The sequence below is a fragment of the Dermacentor variabilis genome, chromosome 4, assembly GCF_050947875.1.
Source record: "Dermacentor variabilis isolate Ectoservices chromosome 4, ASM5094787v1, whole genome shotgun sequence".
Lineage (NCBI taxonomy): Eukaryota > Metazoa > Arthropoda > Arachnida > Ixodida > Ixodidae > Dermacentor > Dermacentor variabilis.
The window spans coordinates 101036425-101056927 of record NC_134571.1 but is presented as its reverse complement, the minus strand read 5'-3'; the positions used below and the strand labels follow the sequence as shown (position 1 = coordinate 101056927).

The 20503-nt window shown below is 44.8% G+C and overlaps 1 protein-coding gene across 7 annotated transcripts in view; it reads right to left on the bottom strand.

The window, feature by feature from the left end:
- Positions 1–20232, bottom strand: part of LOC142579575 (uncharacterized) — a 113107-nt gene extending 92875 nt beyond the window's left edge. For 6 of the 7 annotated variants that reach the window (XM_075689934.1, XM_075689938.1, XM_075689935.1 and 3 more), the window contains exons 1-8: positions 19711–20232; positions 18838–18884; positions 18702–18733; positions 15507–15643; positions 14958–15058; positions 14730–14845; positions 9909–10716; positions 3423–3777 (exon numbers count right to left, since the gene is read on the bottom strand). In XM_075689934.1, coding sequence (XP_075546049.1) covers positions 3423–3777; positions 9909–10716; positions 14730–14845; positions 14958–15058; positions 15507–15643; positions 18702–18733; positions 18838–18864 — 1576 coding nt within the window. In that variant the 5' untranslated portion in view covers positions 18865–18884; positions 19711–20232. The remainder of the gene's footprint in view (positions 1–3422; positions 3778–9908; positions 10717–14729; positions 14846–14957; positions 15059–15506; positions 15644–18701; positions 18734–18837; positions 18885–19710) is intronic. The other variant, XM_075689933.1, reaches the window with a different exon arrangement.
- Between the last annotated feature and the right edge of the window lie 271 nt (positions 20233–20503).

The window sequence follows — 20503 nt, the reverse complement described above, 5'->3', positions numbered from 1 at the left end:
GGCAGCTTCACCGCAATACTCGCCCACCCGTCTCATGCGAAAACAGCGGCGCACACTCAGTTTCTCATTTCAGTACCAGCAAATCCTTGTCCAGGGTCGTCGCACGCGGTATTCACAGCTATCACCGCCTATCCTATTGTGATAAGCATCTTCACTTATCTGTTTTACAGCGCGTGGTGCCATCGGAAGCGTAATAATAATAATATTTGGGGTTTTACGTGCCAAAACCACTTTCTGATTATGAGGCACGCCGTAGTGGAGGACTCCGGAAATTTTGACCACCTGGGGTTCTTTAACGTGCACCTAAATCTAAGCACACGGGTGTTTTCGCATTTCGCCCCCATCGAAATGTGGCCGCCGTGGCCGGGATTCGATCCCGCGACCTCGTGCTCAGCAGCCCAACACCATAGCCACTGAGCAACCACGGCGGGTACCATCGGAAGCGTAGCGCAGGCGTTTAATGGGCGATAACCGAAACGCCACACCGTTCCCTGTTGCAGACTGCCATCGTATACGTTTTCCGGTAGCTAGAACCCATGTGAACAAGAAAAGGCGCGAGGCGCGCGTGATCGACAATAGTATATGGCCGCCTGTCTCATGTGAAAACGACGGCGCACACAGTTCTTTATTCCGGTACCGGAAAACCTCCGGCCGGGTCGTCGCACGCCGCATTCAGAGCTATCGCTGCCAAACCTAATGCGATAAGCATGATCACCTATCTGTTTCACAGCGCGTGGTTCGTAGTGCCGGTGGTAGCGTACTGCACGTTTTTAGTAGGCGATAATCCAAACACGCAGCCGTTCCCTGCTGCAGGCGGTGCGATGTGAGCAACATGTCTCGCTTCGGCAGCAACCGGCATCGCCCACCAGCTCGATTTTGTTTCAGTTTCCCATCGTTCTCTTAAAACATCATGCAATACCATAACAATAAAACGCGTCTCGGGCCGCCGGAGCCCCACCAGTTTGATGCGCGTCAGCGTCTTGCCCCGCAATGATCCGCGCGACGCTTCGAATTATGTCGATGTCAACAATAGTTGAGTCTGTCAAATTTTTTTAGTTACATCGGATCATACGTTTTCCCAGTTAATACGTTTTCTCTGGCAGTTTTTCCAAAACATATGAACGAGGTTCTACGATACTATGTTTTTTCTTTACTTGCTAATAATACCTCAATATTACACAGAAGCTTGCGGAGCTCGCAAAACAAAAATGTATAAGCTTTAGTGGTCTACTTATCCGTTAACATTGAAATCCTGGGTTTCAGATACTGACCCAATACTGTCAGTGGCAGCATGACCTTAATGGGACCACAGGAGAGACAAGTTTCTCCCCTGAAAGGATTTCTTCTGCTTGCTTCCAACATAAGAATCATAATTATAATAAAAAAGGGGCGCTGCTAGAGAATCAGCTGAAAAGGTGCACTATGTATATTTGTTGCACTTGTGGTGTTGGTAAGAAGAGAGGTCACAATATTTTTCTTCTGGAAGATCTTTTTTAAGCATCATGCAGCTGATGTAGTCATTACGAGCAAGGCTCTATTAAAAAGAATAGGCTCGGTTATATTTGCTTACCGCATGCTTTACATACAAGCAGTAACAGATTGCATTTGTCGCCATGTTTTCATTTAGCTTTACAAAATTATGCACAAAATTATTTTATGTCCTCCAGTAAAAATTACTTATCAGAATATCACATACTCGCTATGATCAACGACCTAAAACATGCTAGCTGTGCTGAACGCCCACACCAATTATGGGTCATTTTCCTTTTCATACACTGCAGCAGAGTTGTGAACAAATCGCCGACATAGCAAAAGTCATTTATTTGTTACAAAACCAACCTACACTCTTTTGTGCTTCCATCATGTAATCAATAAGACAAAGTACTGTCGTAAACATCTTTTTTTTTCACACGCTTTGTCTTTACATTTTCATTATGTCTATATATAAACCTCCTAGGAGAGTTATGGGGTCTCACCTCTATACAACACCCAGTGTGCTACCCTTTGGGCAATTGAGAACAACAAACTGAAATCTTTCACAAATGCTCACATGCATGCTGATTTTCTCTAGAGTCCAAACTGAAGACTCTGAATGACCTTAGCATACTATAGTCTCCCAGGGCTTGTCAAACAGCTCTGGCAAAAGATCTTTTTTCATTAAATTCAGTTTAGAGGTTTATGGTAATCATCTAAAATTTGCAGGTCAGTCACATAAATAATCAAAGGATACTTACGCCATGAAACTGGACCCAGAACTTGAGCAAGATATGAACCCTATGTGTTGTCAACAAACATGGCCGGCATGACAGAGCATGACGAAAATGCAAATATGATGCCCATTGCTTATCAGGCAAAAGAAATAGCAGCTTTGTATTAGGGAAAAATAGACACCCCATATGTATTTAACATTTTCTATTTGCATATTGTGTTGCTTTTATTGTTCGTCTATTTATTTCTTGGTATTCTTCTGAGTACATGTTATGCTGTGAAATACATTTTAATGAGTTGCTCAAATTAATTTGATTGTAAACTTTGTTTTGTCTAATGCCATTAAATATACCCCTATGCAGCCACAAACCAATGACATCAAATGTGGGCGTAACTTAACGCAAAGGTCATTAAACCTTCCTGTAAGACGGCACCATTATTTTCTCTCCTGGAAGCAGCCATGCTCATAGGGAGTTCTATGACTGATTGATTACAGAAACATTTTGGAAAGCTGAGAAAGAAACCAAAAATAACCAGCAATAATTTTTAGACACTACATTAAGGGATCTTAACGCTGTACACTGGATGTAGTCTGGCAGCGTTACAACTGTAGTTACTAGGAAGCTTTAGCATAGCATTACCATATTCTGTATGAAGCAATGCTAGGTTTAAAGATTGCACTTACACAACTGCCAATAGGCTCGCCTCATCAACAGAGGGTTGAAAAGCCTACGCTGATGACATTATGATTTGTTTGACAATGTGGAAACCAGTACACTGCATTCAAAAGCAGCCAAAGGCTCATTGTGGCAACTTCTGTGGACCTTTCCAGTGCAGAAAGGATCCAGATGTGTGTAAATGCCACAACATCAGCAATAACAGGCTGAAATCACAGCACAAGGATTGAGGTGTGAAATTCAAGAAAGAGAAGATCAGCCTTCATTTTGAAGACAATTCTGGAGCAAGAATCTAACAGCATAAACCATATACCCTTCCTTTAACGTCTCTTCATGAAAAAAATGAGAGAGATGGGTGGGGTGGCTGGGTGGTTTGACTTTTTCTGGGCATAAAAAACTCACTCACCAAATAGAGAACATTCTGGTTGTGCCAGTGAGTGACGGAATACCAAATGAACCACAATACCAAAGCTAGTAAACAGGAAAACATGCACAACAAAACAAATGCAACAGAGGTATTTATGAAAGAAGACCCACGAATGAGATCTGGTCCTGGTGGTGCTGATGACTCTTGGGCCCGGCCCACGGGTTCTCCTCGTGGCTCCGTGTTGAAGAAGCGACCACCTGGCATGCCATCCATTGGCCTAGAACCCTCAGAAGCCCGTCTTCTGTACTCTTCGGGTAACGGAGGCCGCTCGGGGGGCTGTGAGGACTCGGGCGCCGGTGTTTTGCGGAGCACTGCCGACTGGAGTTCTTGAGGAGAAGGCACAACATGCTGCTGATGGTGGTGCTGCTGCTGTTGCTGCGGTTGCTGCTGGCCTGGCTTCTTGCACAGGGGAGACTGCAGCATGCGCTGCTTCCATTCCAGCAGTCGCTTCATTGACTGTTCCTTCTATGCCAAAGCGAGAAGAGGCAAAAAAATAAAAAGTCATGCAGATCCCCTACGCTGTGGGAACTAGCACATGTGAAGCATTCTTCGGACCCATGCTCACACTAAAATTGTCTTACTATTAGCATTACTAGTGCAAATTAGCATTTGAATTGTCTCAAAGCACCAGTTGGCATGATTGAAAAGTGGCAAGGGCAAGAATTTATCATGATGTTTGTTTAGATATGTTTGTATGTTTCAAAGCGTCAATGATCATTTCAATCATGTGAAAGTACTAACTGCCACAAGCAATGGAGAGTGGCAGTGTTGGGAATTATAAGACATTCAAATCTCCCCCGCAATAGGGTCCTCTCTCTTGTTTCTATAAGATGCTGTCACGTAAAACTGTGGCTTTAGTGTCGCCCTGTGATTCTTATGCAAACATTCCACAAGTGAAGATGATTACAGGAGTGCTTTTAGGCCCATTTGCACGTTTCTCAGCGTGAATGTGCATTTTAATCATGTGAAAGCATTCGTTGCCACAAGCTAAGAGTAGTAAAGCTGAAAAATAGGTAAGCGTTAGAAACCTGCACCCGTGGCGCAGTGACTGAAGTGTTGGGCTAATGTGCCTGGAGACCATACAGGGATAGAAGCAGCCAAGGAAGCTTTGGTGCAGCTCTAGGAGCAGCAAATATGGCACTATGGAGAAGGTTTGGAGCATGAATTGTCTGTTTTGGAGCAATAAATATGCGTCAGCGCAGCTTGGTAAATGTCAATGTGGGTGAAATACAGGTAGATGAATAAATGACAATTTATTTGATTTTGCAGACACTAGTATTAGGTTACAGTAAATCATTTTCTCAGAATAGGAGCAGCAAATATGGCACTATGTAGAAGGTTTGGAGCATGAATTGTCTGTTTTGGAGCAATAAATATGCATCAGCGTAGCTTGGTAAATGTCAATGTGAGTGAAATACAGGCAGATGAATAAATGACAATTTATTTGATTCTGCAGACACTAGTATTAGGTTACAGTAAATCAGTTTCTCAGAATCCTGCTAAGCGATCAAAATTCATGACAGGGAAAGGTTGTCATATAGATGACTGTGGCATGAAACTACAAAGGAAGCCTATAGGGGTTTCACAGAAACCATCATTAAGTTACATACCGGGTGTGTCAACTAAATGTGGCAAAAAAAGAAATAACTGAGGGCTTTCTGCAAACAATGCCTACTCTATGTTGATAGACTTTTGTTAATGCTAGTTGACTGTTCTTTTTTTCATTGTGAACAACCAACAAATACAGTTAAACCGCTAAATAACAAAGTAGGTAAAATTGGCAATTTGCTTTGTTATATCAAAATTTCGTTGTATTGAAATTCAACCGTTGTATTGAAGTCGCCGATCGATTTTTCTTACATGGAAAGGGGCCGCAGAATTTTCCGAATTATCGGGCAATCAAAGAAAGCAAATTTGAATGAGAAAACAATTTTGATGAATTCGGGTGTCGGCGACGAATGATATGGTTTCGTGTCACGTCGACGATATCTTCAGTTAGGCGGTATGAATTAAGCAAAGCCAGCCACGCTTTCGCGTGCACTCTGCCCCTGCGGCTGATAGCATCGCCCGCACTGGAAAGCGCCGGCAACGGGGAGCGTATGCTTCATCTGCCCCTCGCTCCGAGTCACTGAAACTCTAGATTATGCAACCTTCAATACTAAACGTGCGGGAAGACAGCTAGCATGATGTCGCACCATCTTGGCATGCCCGCTCTTTGCACACGCGGTAGATTACCTACAAACAGGGAGTTGCATATGCGCTCAGTCTCAGTCGCGCTTACAGCCATGCGCAGCCATGGCTGTAAGCGCGACTCCCCCTCCCCTACTCGCGCCTGATCGTGTTACTGCGAGCTCGCTCCCCTCCCCCACTTTTGCTTGCGTGGGGAGGGGACACTGGTGCGTGAAGGCTCACCCTTGCACACTTTCCCTCGCACATAAAGCACAAAGTGCGCGGGCCCCAATATGATCTTATCGCACTTGGACTTTATACGGAACATTATGCAGCTTCACTTCAGCGGTCACTCTTGTGGCGCTGCATGCGATTTGAGAGGCGCGTTAGCAAGCAGTCACTTGTAATTCAATCATTTGACCATCTGCGTCAGCGGAAGTTTCCATTTATTGTCTCGGCATTCCTTTGCTACAGAAGCGAAATTTCGTTATATTGAAATTGCGTACAAATACATTTCGTTATATTGAGGTTCTAGTACATGGTGGTCTATGGACAAGAGATTATGAAAAGGTAACCACTTCGTTATATCGAGAACTTCGTTATATCGAAGTTCGTTATTTCAAGCTTTAATTGTACATAAATTTAGTGAGGTAACATTTATTGCCTTACTTATTCAATAAGGTGCCAAAGCAAAGCTTGTGGAATACGTCGAGGAATGACTGATAACAGTGTATATAGCAACCTCAGTCTTGTGTGGTCCTTTCTTTTCTACAAGAAGAAGCAAAAAATTATAAGGAAGAAACCTGTATGATTTACAAAAAAAAAGATCCATGTGGCAATGCATGCATTCCTACGCCAGTAATAAATCCGGTCCCAGAGGTAAACATCATCATCTATTACAATGTGTGTATTATTGTCACGGTGCAGCATTATTTGAGTTGGCAGAGCCCCGATCAACGGGTGCCAAAAGGTCATGGGAGTAGGAACCAGCAAGCAAGAAAGGTATTGCCAGCCAATCGGGCAAGCAACTGAAAATGTCGAAGGCAGGTTTAGAGATTTTTAATTTTCTTTTTTTTTGTTGTTGTTGGTGTGACCTTGATGTCCTGAAAGTCTTTTGTGGGGGACCCCTGTGCATTCTCTGCCCCGCGCATGCATTGAGAAGGTTGCTAAGGAGGGAGGGGTTGCGAATACCACGAAATACGTGGTGTCACTGTGCAATCACGTGTCCACGAATTGCTAACAGCGTATGTGTTGTCAAAGGGTTTGGAGCCGTATGGCCAGCTACCATTGTTTCTTCTGTGTTTGTCAACGGACAGCAGAAGTCTGCTAAAGACTTAAGGGTGTGCATGTGTGTCTGCGTGGTGCAATCTAAGGGTGCAACCTCTAACAGCAGGGGGGAATCACCAGTTCTCTTGCCCCTAATTAAAAGGGGGGCAGCCACCAGAACCTTAGGAGGAGTCGTGATACAACTGGGCGAACTTGATTGTATTGTCACCAATATCTGCCATTCCCTAAGCCAGGGAACTAGGGAAAGGAGAAGTTATTTAAACGCAGGATTTAATCCCAGCCAAGTATTCTAGAAGCTGAGCCTATTACCTACTGAGAAGCGCTGAGGGGCTAGTGCTGCTCCCAGTATCGCCTGGGCCGCCTAGCCACGTCTGAACTCCGACTGACTAGTTGACGTAAGAGACAACAGACTGTCTGCAATGAAGCTCACAGTAGTTCCCTAGAGTTAGCTGAACCTGCTCAAGGGAAGTCGTCAGATTTAGACTCCCAGGAAACCCAGCACAGCAATTGCATCCACTGCAACAAGATCAGCTTGCCAGCGTTTTTCGGGAAAGCTCTGCCTTCAACTCCATGGTTTACGAACTTGCTGCCGCTGCCTGGCCATGCGAATGTGCGTATGCCATCATTTTTTTTTCTTTTGGACTTTGTTTTAGTGGACCCCTGTTAAGTGTGTTCTTGTGTAGTGGCGGTTCTTATATCCACTGTTAATTACTCATGGTATTATTTCTTTTGTCGTCATCATTGATCTATATTAAGTGCACGTCTGTTAGTGTTCTTGCATCCTATTTTTTCATTTGTGTATCATTGTCAGTTGATAAATATATTTTTTTTTCTTCCCCTCTTGACTCTTACCCTTTACTGTGTTCGCTTGAGTACAGAATGACCAACTGGCTTGTATACCCTGTCGACAACTTCGTGCTGACGGCGAATGCATGACCAGCCGTGGCAATTATCAACGTGAAAACCTGGGCCGCGGTCTTACGACGGTTCGAAAAGCAATCCATTAGAAGATCGTGCTACCTCGCATTTGATAATGACTTAGGAACCGAAGATTCGTACCAAAAACCCCCGACACGTCGAGCAAACAGCATGGAGGCTCGTTCCCAGTGTCCCTATTTAATGAGGCTTGCATAAAGATTGATGCAATCTTTGGTGTGCAGAAGCGTCATTACAATCATAGTGAGCTTTATATTAAATTTTTATTTATTTTCATAGGCTTTCTTTTTCTTAAAGAAAAGGTATTCAAGAACCCTAGGTTGCATTACATGCTGTTATCGGTCATTTCTGAACATCATCTACAACTTTTTCGTTGACATCTTATTGACTAGGTGAATATATATTTTTAGCTAATTAAACATATTTGTGCACAATGAACGAGAAATACTCGCAGTAGTCACCATGAACAACCCCCATCAAGGTACAGTGAACGCCATTTGCATAGTACCCTCTGGTGATATTTAATTCTTGGAGACCTTCAGTTAAGATAGCAGAATACCGCAGTATAAATGTGAAGTGACATATCGGTCATTGCATGTTGGCCAATATTTCATATCGTTTGCCGAGAAAAATACTCAAAGATATTATTGAAAACAATGAAGGCATGAAAATGTTCTGTGGCTTTCCAAGCTGCTTCGTCGACCAAACCAATATTTTGAATAAGCTCGATTATTCAAGCTTACTCGCAGATCAGCCACAGGCACCGTAAAGCCAATGTAAAACGGCAGCTGATATTTTGTGCACCAAACAATGGTTTATGAAAATTTTTGGACTCAATCTGCACAAGTCACGTCGTGAACATCGTTGCCACAAACACAATATCGGAGGTTAGTGCTTGCGCTGAACTTTTAATTACAACCACCACTTGGTTGATAAGGTTGACAAATCACAAAACTTTACATTCTTGGCTTGCTGTCTGCGGCAGCAAAAGCCTGATTTTGTGTGGCGTGGCTGTGAAGAAAGTAGAGTAGCCTGAGTGCAAATTTGAGCGACGATTACGGATGCCATTGGATATTTGCGACCAAGAAGTTTCATGAAAGCAGGCAGGTCGTTTGCTGGCATGCCATACTATTATCCCAGTGACTGGATGTGGTGCACATGTGAAATAAATGTAGAATATCCCACACACTGCGTCCACCCGTCAATCAATGTAGATATACAAATAGAGCATGAAAGTGAGTGCTGAAACCCATAACGAAACTGATGAGCTACATGCTGAGCAATCTGTACGACCTCATTCATGTAGCACGGCTTTCTTCCCAAGTGCCCCTTGAATGAGCACCAATTGAAACCATATTTAGCTGGTCCGCATATATAAGCAAACGCACAACACTTATATAAAAGATTCGTAATGCATTGTATAGCACGAAACGGTTTTCATTTTCTTGCAGCTATAAAAAAAAACGATTATGCCAAGAAACACACCCACACTCCAAAGACGCCAATGCTGAAACACATTGCTTAGGCTTGGGTTGCAGTGCTAAGCGCTAGCCAATGCATGTGTGGTTGCCACTGAATATACACATCCTGCTAAATTTGAAATGCTTATTTAAGATAAGTGTTTTGGCATAGGTTAATGCAGCTTGATGATTTGACGCAAGATGGCACAATGGTTGAAGCACTTCCATCCCTGCCACCGTTCAAGCTTCCTTATTGGACAAATCACTTTTTCTTATTGAGCAATGAACCTACTTCGCAGGAATCCAACAGACTGACCGACCAACTGACCACTACCAAGCTTTGGAAAATGAGTCTATCAAAAGCAGCACAATTTACAGCCCGTGAAAGACCAGGAGGTAAATATGCTGAATGTTTTCAACACGAACATGTCAAATGCCATGGTTACATAAACAATTGTGCCCAGACACAGTAGCCATTATGTCACTAGTGTTTCTTTTTCAAGATTTAGTGTTAGCATCAAGGCGCCCTAGAAGCTGCAGAAACCCCCTTGTATTATTATAAACTACCTTTAAAAAATTGCAATGAAACAACGGGAAATTAAACAAGGATCATCAAACTCCCGGGTTACCAGAGACCTCTGCTTAGCAGGATTTGCTTTAATGAGAGCCTAAAATGTTAACAATGCTCAATCCTTAGAACTGAATCAGCAATGAGTGTCAATGTTCAAGTATGCAAAAACTCACGTGAGCTGCCTTTTTGCTTTGTGCTGAATGTCCACTTGCACTCACTGCTTTGGCTGATGGCATTCTTCCCAGTTGTGACTCATCATGAAACACACCTGCCTGTGGCACTGTCTCCATGGTGCGAGACCTCCACTGTTGCTGCGGCTGCTGCTGCCCCCGCCAGTCGTGAGCCTCGTCCTCATCTTCCCAATCGTAATGAGCCATGCTGGACTTTGGGCGAGGCTTAGCTGCAACGGCTGGCGCACTCTTCTTGCTGAAGTATGGCTCTTCGCCATCGTCATCACGCTCCAAGAAGTCAGCTGAGCGTGGCCTCATCAGCTGAGTTGATGTCATTGTAGAGTTTGGCACATTCTCTCCGTAGTGTGCTGAAACGGGCCGGCCGGCATATGCGGGCAAGGGCTCCTGTGTCCCATAAAAATCGTAGCCTTCATAGCTGTTGCAGGCATCGTAGCCACCACCTTCGGCAACATTTGGAGATGTTGCACCATGTCGGAGAGGCTTGGGAGGTGCATTGGCATACACTGGATAGCATGGGCGCTGTCGAGGGGCAGCAGGTGGAGGCCGTTGGTCATAAATGGGGCTACGAGTGTAAGAGCATGGGTATTGATCCCCGCTGCCCAAATAATGACCATCTGTGGCTGCCCCCACAGAGTATGCCTCAACCTCGAAGGATTCATCAGAGGGACGCTGAGGTTGTTGGATGCCAGGCCTCTGGGGTGCTACATGTGGTGAGAAGTGGTAGTCTGGTGGAATGCCTTGGGAGACATTCGCAGCAGCTTGCATCCCATGCAACGGCAGTGCTTGACGGCTGCATAAAAAAATTATAGCATTAGTGTCTGGTTTTCTTCAGGCAGCAGGCAACAAAGTCAGTCTACACTCTTCATTGTTATACTAACAAAATGAGTGACTGAAAAGCATCCCAAGAAAAAGAACATACATAGGATGAGCCATTGAATGGGGGAGGACTTGTAGATAACATCCAATGCCAATTGACATGAGCGTCCTTGATCATGGCAACAGTTGTGGTGGGACAACAAGACCGCGACAAGTCTTCCACCTCAAAATGCGAATAGACTTCTTTACAGTGTTGCCATACATGTAACAAGGGATCTTCAAGATTTTAAATAGCAAAAAGAAGCTTTACCAGCAAACATATTACTACACTTTTTTTTTCTATGGCTATTGCATCCTGGTCAACAATACGCTACAAAATGCTGACCTAAATGATGGCCACCTAAATCGAAACTACAGTGAACTCTCTTTAAAACGAACTCGGTTAAGCTGAATTCTCATATATAGCGAAGATGGGAACATTTGTTTGGTTTTCCATAGACTCAATGCAAGAAAAAAAGAAAAAAGGTCCGCTTAAATTAACTGCCTCAGATGTGCTTTTCGGTTAAGAGGAATATTCGGAGCGACCGCTACCGATCCTGGAGGCTAGGGTGCCTTGATCCGCCGTGCCCGGGGGTGCACGCATCAAGCCACCCTACTGGAGGCCTGCAGCGCACATCGTTAGTAGACAGAGGCAAAAACAAGAGGAGGAAACATAAAGAGATTGCGACATTTCCCTTAGTGAATGTGGGTGACATGCAAGTGTATGGGTGCTGTAGCTGTTATGGCTGGGGTCGGGCATGAAATAGATGGTAGCTGGCCCATGCCATCGTCCAACTTATCCACGCTCAGGATGTTGTTGAAGGGATAGACTTGTTCTCATCGAGAACGACAAATATGGGATTTATTTATGGCATTTACATGAAAACGTTACAGTTCATCAGTCTAACATGACTGAAAGAGGAATGCACTCTGAGGAGCCGCCAACGGCTCCTTAAGTACACTGTGTCCTCCCTAGATCCCTAGGTGAGGGAAAACGGCCATTCAACCTGCTACCAATTCGGAGCATTCAAAGTCATTGTAGCCGACCCGCCTCTGAGTGGGGTCCAGTTTACACAGACTTCCGCACAGGTTTCACTGACCACGCCGAGGTGAGTGGGTTCTCGCGGACATGGGTTTTGCCCTGAGCAGGCACCTCTTCATCCCAGTGTTGACTCCGCAGACAATGGCCACCGCGTCTGTCCATGAATTCTAAGCCCCGTGAGACGGCCGCCAGACATCTTCTCCCAGGAGTTCCACTGCTTCTAACAAGCCGTGGCAGCCACGGCGAATCCACGAACAATACTTGGTCCACCGACCGCGTTTAGTCATAGGGGCGCCGAGGAGGTGTTGATGCAGCACACCGTCGTCCCTAGAAAACGAGTCGCTGCGGCAGGTGGGGAAGGTTTCCATGGTCACTTCTGGGAAGCTTGCCACCCTCGCAGCTGCGGTTCACTGGGAAGATTTTGTAGGCCGGTACCCTTGCAGGCGGTTCGTAACATAGCGCATACAAAGCTTTAGCCCTCGGTGCACCTAGACTGTCTGCATTGCAGATCGTATTTAAGACAGGGCTGGTGTAGCCACACAATATGCAGCAGCCGCCAGAGTAGAATGACCCCTTGTAAACATTCACTTACTAATTAAATAATCAAGCATGGTGTCAACAGGCACAGACAAACATGAACACATCACGCTCTATGACCGCAAACGTTCGCTGTCAAAACGCTGGGGTGAGGAATTGCGGCAGCAGCAGCGGGCGAAGTGACCTTTGTGCTGTGTATCGCTTCAACGCAAAATGAATAGCGAGAACACAGCGCACACAAGGATACGAGTCATTAGACGACCTAGACTGTTCCCCCCAAAGCAGACCGCGTTCAAGATAAAACTCACATGACCGCGCTCCCAACCCCTTCCTGCTTTGTGCACGTAAGATTGAGATGCTGTCGCATGCTTGCTTTCTGTCGCATGCTTTCACTCGCACACGCAGTGTATGGCACGCGAGGTCGATGTTACCACGAGGTGAACCCAGCACGTCCATTTGGCAAACTAAACCTATAGCAACTGCCAGAGGAGGTCAACCCAGCACACTTCCGCCTACCTTCATTCTCCGCGACGCTTCGCCTCGTTTCTCGTTTCCCGATTTGCTCAATGTCCCCTAGTCTTTCATCGAGGTTGCGTTGCTTTGCCACGCAACCTTCAGCACACTCCTTCGTACTTGTGATAGCTCGGAGCCTGCTGCGATGACCTGTGAGGCAGCAAATGCCTGCTTTAACTCCCTAGTGAGCTTTTCCCAGCAGCACTGTACTGCAACATCTGCTTTGCTTTGAACTTGTGTGAGCTCACCTGAGTAGCTTCTAGGAGCACATCAGATGGCATGACAATCACCGATGTTAGTTGCTCCTTAAGACATTTTTCCTTGCAATGACAGAAATGCTCGCACCGGTGTCCAGCTCCATACAGAGCGGCTTGCCGCAAATGCCAACGGTCACAGTGAAGGGCAGTGAAGGCATGACAGTGTCGAGTGGCCACGTGTCAAACACATCGGCAGGTGAGTTGTTAACAGTGTTGACTTGGTGCGTTCCATTTGAAGTTATGCAAGCTGGAGGCACGGAACTGTGTAGTTTTGTAGACTTGCCCTTTCGCAATGAAGCGTGTTTTTTCTTCGATATGCACACTTGAGCAGGGAGTCCCTGCTTCCAGCAATAGTTGCACGTAGTCGCAAAGTGTTCCTCCCCACAACGGTAGCATGAGACACGCCCTTTTGATACTACAACCTTATGTGTATGAAGCAAACTTTAGCTGGAACTGGCTATCTCACTGGCATCTTTCTTCGCAGCTTCCATGGATAGTGCAGTTTTCATGGCATCTTCATATGTAAGGTCTACTTTCTTGAGCAGCCTTGTCTGCATGGCTTTGCTGTTGATGCCACACACAATCCGGTCCCAACATATCGCCAAGTTCAGTTCCAAAGTTGCAATATTCCAAGAGACTTTTGAGTGACACCACTGCAAACGCTGCACAACAGCAGATGGCTCGAGGCAGTAATGGTCACCTAGAATGGAAAGAATTTCCTGCAAGGTTTTGTCGTGCAGCTGGATGGGCATAACGAGATCTTGCAAGAGAGCATACATCTTCTGCCCAATGCAACTAAAGACTGACTTGTCTTCTGCTGCGATGTCACTGGCGATAAAGAAAGCTTCAAAGCGTACAATGTAGCAGGGCCATGCATCTCCCTCTCCTCTATTGAATGCTTTAAGATTGCCGAACATTGGCATGACAAACTTCTGTTGCATTGAATTCACTAGATGAACGACAAACTCACATGCGCAGAAGTGGGCGTAGAAGGTCAATGCACTTGAAGGAAGATATACTTGAAGGAACTTGAATTAGAAACTTGAATGCTTTTCCCTCATCACCACTTGTTACAAGTGTGGTCGAGCAGTTCCAAGAGGTGGATCAAGTCTGCGGTCGCTGTCAATGATTATGCCCAAGGAGCAGGAATCAACGACATGAACTACAGCATGATCGTAACCTCGGGATCGCACTTGAAAACTGATCCCAAGCAACCATAGCCTTGAAACACAATTTGCAGAGAGCCCTGTGACATGCAATGGGAGCAGAATGCAGAAACACTTTTGTATTGAGCTTCAAGTACACATCAAGATTACATTAAGAAATTAGACCCTCTACTAAGGCACCTTTTATAGCCTGTATTGCTCTCTGATATTTGCACCCCCACCAGCTGATTATTTGATGAACTGATAAATCAGTCAATCGGAACCCCATTCTATTTATCATGTCATACTGGCACAACTCATTGTGATAGGTAGAACTTGTGTGCACATAAGCAAGGGGCTTGATACTATTATGGTTTCACTTTTGAAATACTTTCTATGAGCATAATGCACTCTTGGTTCAAAATAGACTTTCGTTACTATATATACACCTTACCTGCGGTCCGTGTCCTTTTGCATAAGAGAAGCAAGGGACATGGAATTCATCCACTGACACATACTGGCATTGTTCTCCGCAGCAAAATAGTATGTCTTTGTGTTCTGGTGCTCAGCCTGGAAGACACAAGACAGCAGCATGAAACAGTCTTGCTCGGATGCACAGACTGTGCACAAGGTTGGGAGGATAAAAAGGATTGCTGTGAAAAATCTCTTCAGCTGAACTTACCACAAACGAATGCTTCAGGGACACCTTGTCATCAGTTGTACATGGCCTGATTTTGTAGCTTGGGAGTAAAATGGAGCCTAAACACTTCTCTTCATCAGGTCCTGAAAATTTAAGACTGATTATCTAACTGACATCGGTATGTCAAAGCAACATATGAATGCCGAGTATTAACTGGGAAAGGGAATATCATTCAGTAAGGTTTTACACAATGAAACTCTTCCGAAAGCAGAAAGCAAACTTAATTGACACAATGTTCATGAAGGCTCTTTAATTATGCCGTAAATTGTCACAAGGCATGATAATGAAGCAAGCACATTTCCTGCTATCACTATAGCAATAACTACTATCTCCAAGACAACACAACTAAGGATTTCGTACACAAGCAATTTATGTGCTGCTCTCAACTTATGCATCACACACCACTCATTTGCAAGTAAAATCAGGTCCCAGAAGAGATTTGGCACAATTACTGGGCAAAGCAACTCAGTCCCATTACCCATGCTTAATACAAAATAAGTGTTTGAGAAACAGAATTACTAACTTGCATACCTTTATAATAGAACAAGCAGTACTCTGAAAGGATGCACCAGCGTTTCTTCCACTGTTTTATTGTCGCTCCCTCAAGTTTATAAAGCCAACCTTTGAGTACTACTTCGGCCTGGCTGTCTCTTCTTACAACAGGGGAACTGAAAAGATACAAAATATGTCCCACACACATTCAACCTTAATATAAAGCCATATATGCAAATCACTCGCCTGTTAAATTTCAGTACTTTCAAGGTTTTCAAGTTTTTCAAGCAGTGATCACCTGCTTTAAGCAGAAAGAGTGAACATAAGGATACTGCACTGCAAAGATAATGCCCCCCCCCCCCCTTTTTTTCCTTGTTTCTTTGCTTTTTTCAGCAACACAGTATTAGTTGCAGTGGGTGTCACTGAACGCCCAAAAATCCCTCATTAGCTAAAGATTATCTAGGATTCGCTACTTAATGTCTAATTAGATTAGGGTATACAATGATGTCTAATCGAAGACAGAGAGTGCACAGGTCATGTCAACTTAGCAGGAATCCTAGGACTAGCACAAGTTTCAAGATAACTCGATGAGATCTGTTACACTAACTTTTGTGTTCTGGATAATTTTTCCCTAAAGAGCACAAAAGTGCCTTTGTCAGAACACATGAACTTAATCTGTAAAGTATAATGCAAGTTTTGTGTGGTATACTGTAAAACCTGATGCCAGTCTCACAATTCTGGCTAAATTTAGTTAGCTAATGTCCATGATCACAATAATGTGTTGATGAACGAGAAGACATCTGCACTGCCAGGGACGTAGACAGAGTGGCAGCTGGGGGTACTGGCCAAGTGTCCAAGTGTGTGTGCCCTCCCCCCCCACCAGTAATTTTATTGCGATAGTAATTATGTGGTCACCCCAGGCGCATTTCTGCTGTCGCTGTGATGTTCCGTGTAAAGACCACGGGTGATAATATTGTCGCCGCGCATCGTACGCCGTATGTGCAAGTGAAAACACGTGAGGGAAACGGACGATCTCAACTCAATCTGGTGCGCGCGGCAGAGGAAAGCGGAGAGCAAATTCGCAGCCTTCTGTCATGCGACAGGCCATGAGGGATGGGGGTGGCGTTGTGCGCCGGCAGCAACTGCGTGCTTTGCAACCGGGAACAATCGCGGTGATACGGTGGAAAGCGGGGAGGCAGCGAGAGAGTGAGGGGACAGCTTTCGAGCATGCCAACAAGTGCGTACTTTGCATGGCCGCGCACAGTTGCACGTGTCATATCTTGAAAGGTATCTGCAGACGGCTCATACCTTTGTGCGCGCTGTATTCTCGCCGCTCTTGCGTTGAAGCGATGGGCAGAAAAAAAGGTCACTTCGCTCGCTGCTATTGCCACACTTGCTCACACCAGCGTTTTGACAGCAAGTGTCTGTGCTCATCGAGTGTGATGTGTTCATGTTTATTTGTGCGCCCTGATACCATGCTTGTTAATTCGATTAGTAGGCACATGTTTCCAAGTTTATACGGCTGATAAAGCTACGATCCTTACTTCGTAAAGCTGTCTACTAATTTGCTATCGCAATCGGTGCTTCGCTTTTCAGGCGAAACTGTGACTTTTTGTGTACCATGGTACCTGGCATAAAACAATGTGCAAGAACACTCACCCCCCTGCTCCTAGAAAATATTTCTAGCCACTGGCAATACATAGTATTTGCATGAAAACTGGCTATGCCTCCTTAATACACATAGCATAAAATACTTCAATTCAGCAATTTTTGCAATGTAACATTGCAAAATGTGCTGTTTTTACGCATAACCAGTTCTTCGTGTGCCTCTTGCCTTAAGGTTTACAAAAATACAAACACTGAAAATGGCAAATTTAAAAGCAGCTGTGGCTGCTTAACACAAATGTCTTATTAACTATTTTGAGGGTCACTGAGTGAAATTATTGAAGCCTATGCTGGCTTATGAACTTTTGCTTTATTGGACCACAAGAAATTGATCACTGACTAGTGGCCTTTCCAGGCACTGCTGAATGGCGACTTCAGAATTACACAAGCAATGTCATGCACTGTATGAATTGAAAACTGCCTTTTATTTTTGGCCCAATTTGTCAACTTGACATGGCCTCTTTTTGAGTTTTGGTGCCTGCAGTGTTTGTCATTTGTGTTTTACCCTTCTGCTCTGTTTTTGCACACTTTCACCCGAATGAAGTTAGTACTGCTTGCTTTTAAATACTTGTTTTGTTCAAATCAACCTTTAGTTGTGGGCAAGTGCATGTGATGTCTGTTCTTCTGCGTCCTTGCATGTTACAGTATCCTCATTTCATCATGGATCCATATTAACTCACACAAATGTCAATCTCGGTGTCAACCTCTGACTTAATGAGGGGAGTCTCACTAAGGTCTGTACAACAATGGGCAACATCTCAGCTAACATTGAGCTCAACAAAACTTATATCAAACATTTCTTTTTCTTGCATATTTCAAATTTTGTTTTGTCTTAATATTATTCAATAGTGTAAATTATTATTCTTTTAGTGCTTTCTGGGCTGCATATTCAAAATGTCACATTGAAAGTTTCAAAAACACTTGCAGCAATTACTCAGAATCATAACAATTAAGAAACAAATTGTTTTCATGAAAGAAAACAGTAAACCATAAAAACACTGAAAATGAGCACATCTCCTGTAGTAGGAAAAGACTAGAGAAGCATATTGCCACAGCCACATGACATTAAACAGCTTTTGTGGGCAACTGCTCACAGGAAAGATAGAACTGCACAAATGTGAAAGAGATTCATTACTGCTCAAAGGCCTCAAGGAAAGCTTATGCGACACTGACATTAACAGAATATGAAGCTCAGATTTTGTGCTAATAAAATGTGATGATGTCAATTGGCCTAAATGCGTCCACTGGTTAAATATGCCAGTCTTTATTCTCGAATGTTGCTCATATATAGACGGTTTCAAAGACAGTCTAATGAATGTGCTTGGAGAAAAAGCAGCTCACATAGCAGAGAACTACAAGACCAACATTGTAGAGACAAACTTGACATCACCGTTTTAATGTCAAGAAAATAATTTACGTTGCCTGCTATACAGATATGAGCCAAGAGGTGATAGTAACCTTTTCTATTTTAACGAACCTGTTTTCATCTACATTGCAAACAAAATGTGCACCAGTTGAGAGACATTGCACGAACACACCAACATGGAAAGAAAGGTGAAATCAACTAACCGTATGTTCCCTGAGAACTTCCTTCTCAAGCTCTGAAAATGGTCAGGAGAAAAAGAAAAAAAAAAAGAACATAATGAGCGAACAAACTTTAACAATTGCCTTTTCTACGATCAGCAGCTAAAGTCAACAAGTTTACCTTCCTAAGCTCCATTTTTTCCGCCATACAGGACACGCAGAAAGCGCCTGAAAGGAAAGTACCGTGGGAAAATGAAGCACATGTCATGCTGCGATCAATGCGGAAGCCGGAGGCTTCAATGAAAACACGGCACCGGATCGAGCGAGAGCAAATAAGGCTATTAGAGATCGATATGAGAACTAGTGCCATACAAGCACAGATGCACCAATATCATCAACAGCAACAGGGGGGTTCGATGGCTCTAAATTTGAAAGTGGGAAAATCAATTCTTTGCCAGTCGGAAGCGGCAGCGACGGCAGTCTACCGGCAATGTTTCAGTTGGATAAATGCTACCTTTCCCATTGCCCGCCAAACTTGACATGCCGGCACCCCCACATCGCCGCATACTATCGATGCAAACGTTTAGCAGAGCACATCAAAGCTGCGGCTTTTGCAACGCTTGTACAACGGCTGCAGAATAAGTGCAACCACTGGCAGTGAGCTACAAAGAGGCATTTATATGACAACTGTCTTTAGACAAACTCAAAAGACCGCAGCACTTTTGCAGAAAGAAAAGAAAAGTGGCCTTCTACAACGCGCCACATAGTGCCGCTGCAATGACCGCCTAATGATCAAACGCGCGCTTGGAAGCATCTCCCAGTGCTGTGCCCTACTTCAGCCGAGCAAAGGCAGCGCAAAAATATTCGCTCATGGGCGCACCAAACCGTGACGCCGATCGCTTTGAACTTTCTCCGGCGTTAGCGTTTTCTTCCGAGGAACCATGACCATGCACTGTCACTTTGTCAGAAGCGGAAACCGCGCACTACACGACCGGCTCCAAGAAGAAAGAAACCACAAGCGAAAGGGCGAATTGGCCCCGAAGCGGTTCCTCACCTTGGAAGAAGTCTAGCCCGCCGCCTCGGTAGAGAGGCCGACGTAATCACGGCACGGACGGAAGCTCACCGGCGGTGTTATTGAACCCGCGCTGCCACGCTACGTTGACTCCGCGGTCCGCGTGGCTGGAAGCCGGCAGCAGTTGCCGGGTTTGTCACGAACAGGCATCACGACGACGGTCCGATGCAACCGCAGCGACATAAAACAAGACCGCGGGCCTCACCAAGAGCACTGAGCTGCTGCTGTGCACCAGTCCGACGACTCCGGTCGTGCCATGCCGAATCCGTGAGATCCGCATAAGTATGCAGTGTCGATTGGTTCGGGTGGCAACTTCTTTAAGCTTCGGGTTGTTGACACAGGTGAAGAAATAAGTCTACTTTACACTGGATGGCATTGACAAGCTGCTACTGCCAGCCATTATGAAATTCCTGGGAGGCCCCTTCGCTACCTTCTCAGCCTCTCCTTGCTCTCCTCTACCTTCGCTCCGCTGGCGTCCCCTTCGCGTTTCTGTGTTTACATTACGTCATGAGACGGTCGCGACACCTCGCGGGTGCTTCTCTGACAACGTTGAACTGGTTGAACTTTTGTTTTCGAGTCGTGCTCGACAGAGGGGGCCACCTCAGTGGTACGTGTTGACTTGTCGCGGTCGCGGAGTGGGCGCGCGGATTTTCGAAAGCGCTGGTTTTCCTAATTCCGCTTACATTTGAAAGGATGAAAAAGAAATTTTCTGCTGACCGTACCGTATCATTCTAGCATTACGGCAGGCACCTGAACAGTTGTTATTGATGGGGGT